The 2,500-nt window shown below is 40.3% G+C and overlaps 1 protein-coding gene across 1 annotated transcript in view; it reads left to right on the forward strand.

Moving 5' to 3' along the window:
• LOC138044796 (uncharacterized) overlaps window positions 1–2,500 on the forward strand; it is an 11,107-nt gene that overhangs the window by 6,544 nt on the left and 2,063 nt on the right. Inside the window, exon 2 of the mRNA XM_068891217.1 lies at window positions 1,529–2,048. Within this exon, the coding sequence (XP_068747318.1) occupies window positions 1,529–2,048 (520 nt within the window). The remainder of the gene's footprint in view (window positions 1–1,528; window positions 2,049–2,500) is intronic.

A 2,500-nucleotide genomic window follows, 5' to 3' on the forward strand; every position in this document is an offset into this window, starting at 1 on the left:
TGGAGCGAGGGGTTTTCAAATATGGTACTTAGCACTGAATATTCGGAAGCTGTGAACGCGCGTTACACGTTTCAACCCTTACCGGTTTCTGATAAACTCCAATGAAATACCAAATCATTTCACGAAAGGCACAGAAAGGTGCGATTTTCATATGTAACCATAGCAACAGTGATCTTTTCAAATGTTATCTTCGCGTGCAAAGATATCATGTTTTTGCGCGAAAGCTCAAGTGGTATTTCATTGGTGTTTAATACTTTGAGAGTTTGATTTAAATGTAAAAATGACTTAATTTGGAATTTTTTACAATTCCCATCATATTCGTTTATCACGTGTTGTCAAAATATGACTTTCCCCAAGTAATTTTCAACATGGGTTTGTGGCTGTCATGATTATGGCGCCTACCATAGCAAAGGTAAGTGAACTGACCCTGCAAATATGGTTGTTCTTGTTTATCCTGCCATGCAGGCAACATATCTCCACACAAAAAAAATGAAGGTGGAGTTTAAGATTTCCATTTCTAACTTTGCTTGATTAGCTCGTTCGTTTACGATTCTTCACAACTCGTGAATAAAATCGTACGCGCTCACCAACCATGAAGTAATTTATATATATGGATTATCTTGTAAAAATTTAAATGTTACACTCACTATAGCTGATGATGATGTTTGAAACATGTGGTCGTATTTTTAAAAATATTAGTAACATCATTAACATAATAAAAGCAATGAGGGCTGTATCAAAAACAAGGTCAACACCAGCGTCACTTTTATTTAAAGGCCAAGGTAACTTAGCACTTACCTGTGAAAAGGTCTTAGACTAATCCAATTGATATACCTGACACTCATTTTCCACTCGAGTTTAATCTTCTCGAGGTACTTCCGAACCATTGCACGTATTTTACATTAATGTTCCCTGCTAGCAGAGGTCTCTTTTCTTTTTGCGTTCGCTGGGTTGACGAGTACGGGAAAAGAGACTTCTTCCATTGGTCGAAACTCACTTTGATCCCACCGCTGCCACAACCTTGGACGGCACTCTTCAAACCGCATGCCCCATGACATGTTTGCTGACTGTGACTTGAGCCCGCTGTCTCGCGCACTGCATTACAGTAATTCCGCTGTTGTTAAGTGAGTCCACACAACATGAAGTATCACGTGAGGATTCGGTCGCTAAGTAACCGCCTCGCGTGCTCAACACAGTGAGTTTCGACCCACGGCAGAGGTTTCTTTTCCCGTCAGTGGTCAACCCAACGAACGCAAAAAGAAAAGAACCTCCGCTAGCAGGGAAACATTAATGAGACCGCCCACTAGGAATTTGAAAACAAAACTGGGCAAATGACAGTCACTGAATGTCACCAACAACAGGCCTTCTTAGGACGGCCATCATCTTACTTCACCAAGTTTTGATAAGACTCCTGGGTTCAAATCACTTGCTAGTCAATAACATTGAACTGTGATTAAGTAGTAATTAAGCTCAGCAGTCACTGATGTTGAGTTCATTAAAATTCTGCGTTTTTGTGTTATTTTTACAGGAGGTATAACTTGAAATCAATCAGGCGAGTTGAGAAAAAAGAGGACAGCGTGAAAGGAGTCAGATACTTCATTGAAGCTGTTATCACAGATTTAATGACTGGCAAAACGTATATCTTGTCAGAATATGTATTTCGACCAAAGTCAAAAAACCCTCCTCTGTGTTATCCTGAGGGTCTGCAATGGAACAGAACTGCGGATGTCTACCTAATCCTTACGGCCAAGAACCACGGTCGATGGATCCACCATTTTATCAAGAATATGGAAAAGATTGTCCAGCAAACGAAAGACGAACATTTGCATGTCGTAATCTACGATTTTGATAGCCCGGGTATCAACTTGACCGAGGCTTTCCAAAGAACGACCTTAGAGAACTATCACTTTATCAGAAAGCCTGGAAAGTATTCGCGTACAATTTCTTTTATTGAAGCCATAGATTCCATAAAGGATCCTAACGCCATAATTGTTACCATAGATTTGCATCTTGACATTGGAAGTCAGTTTATTGACGACATACGCAAGGTAGGTGTTAAATGATTAGGTGAACAGGGCAATTCAGTCTAACTGACCTCCGGCCAGGACAAAATCAACATGAAGAACCAATGTATTTCATCTTCAGGTAGATTTTTGTAATTCCAGAACTGTGTTGTAATTGCACCTGGCAAATCTCAGCTTTTGAAAAGTGACGTTGTTCTTCAGAGTACCCGACACAAAAATATGAACTAAAATGCGTGAAGCACGTGCCGCAGCCGCGTGATGCAGCATTATTTTTGCTTTTTTAACCATTTTTAACCAGCCTATTAGGAAGTGTAAGAAACGTCCACTGCTACGACAACGAAAACGCCACAAACCACTATCACTGGTTTTCGTCAGTTTTGAGCATTAACCCTTCGCTCTGACAAGGTCCGAACTCTCGAAACTGATTAAACGTCTCTTATGGTGCAAGGTTAATTTCCAATTTTCGTGTCTCACTC

The sequence above is a fragment of the Montipora capricornis genome, chromosome 4, assembly GCF_036669925.1.
Source record: "Montipora capricornis isolate CH-2021 chromosome 4, ASM3666992v2, whole genome shotgun sequence".
NCBI classification, from domain to species: Eukaryota; Metazoa; Cnidaria; class Anthozoa; order Scleractinia; family Acroporidae; genus Montipora; species Montipora capricornis.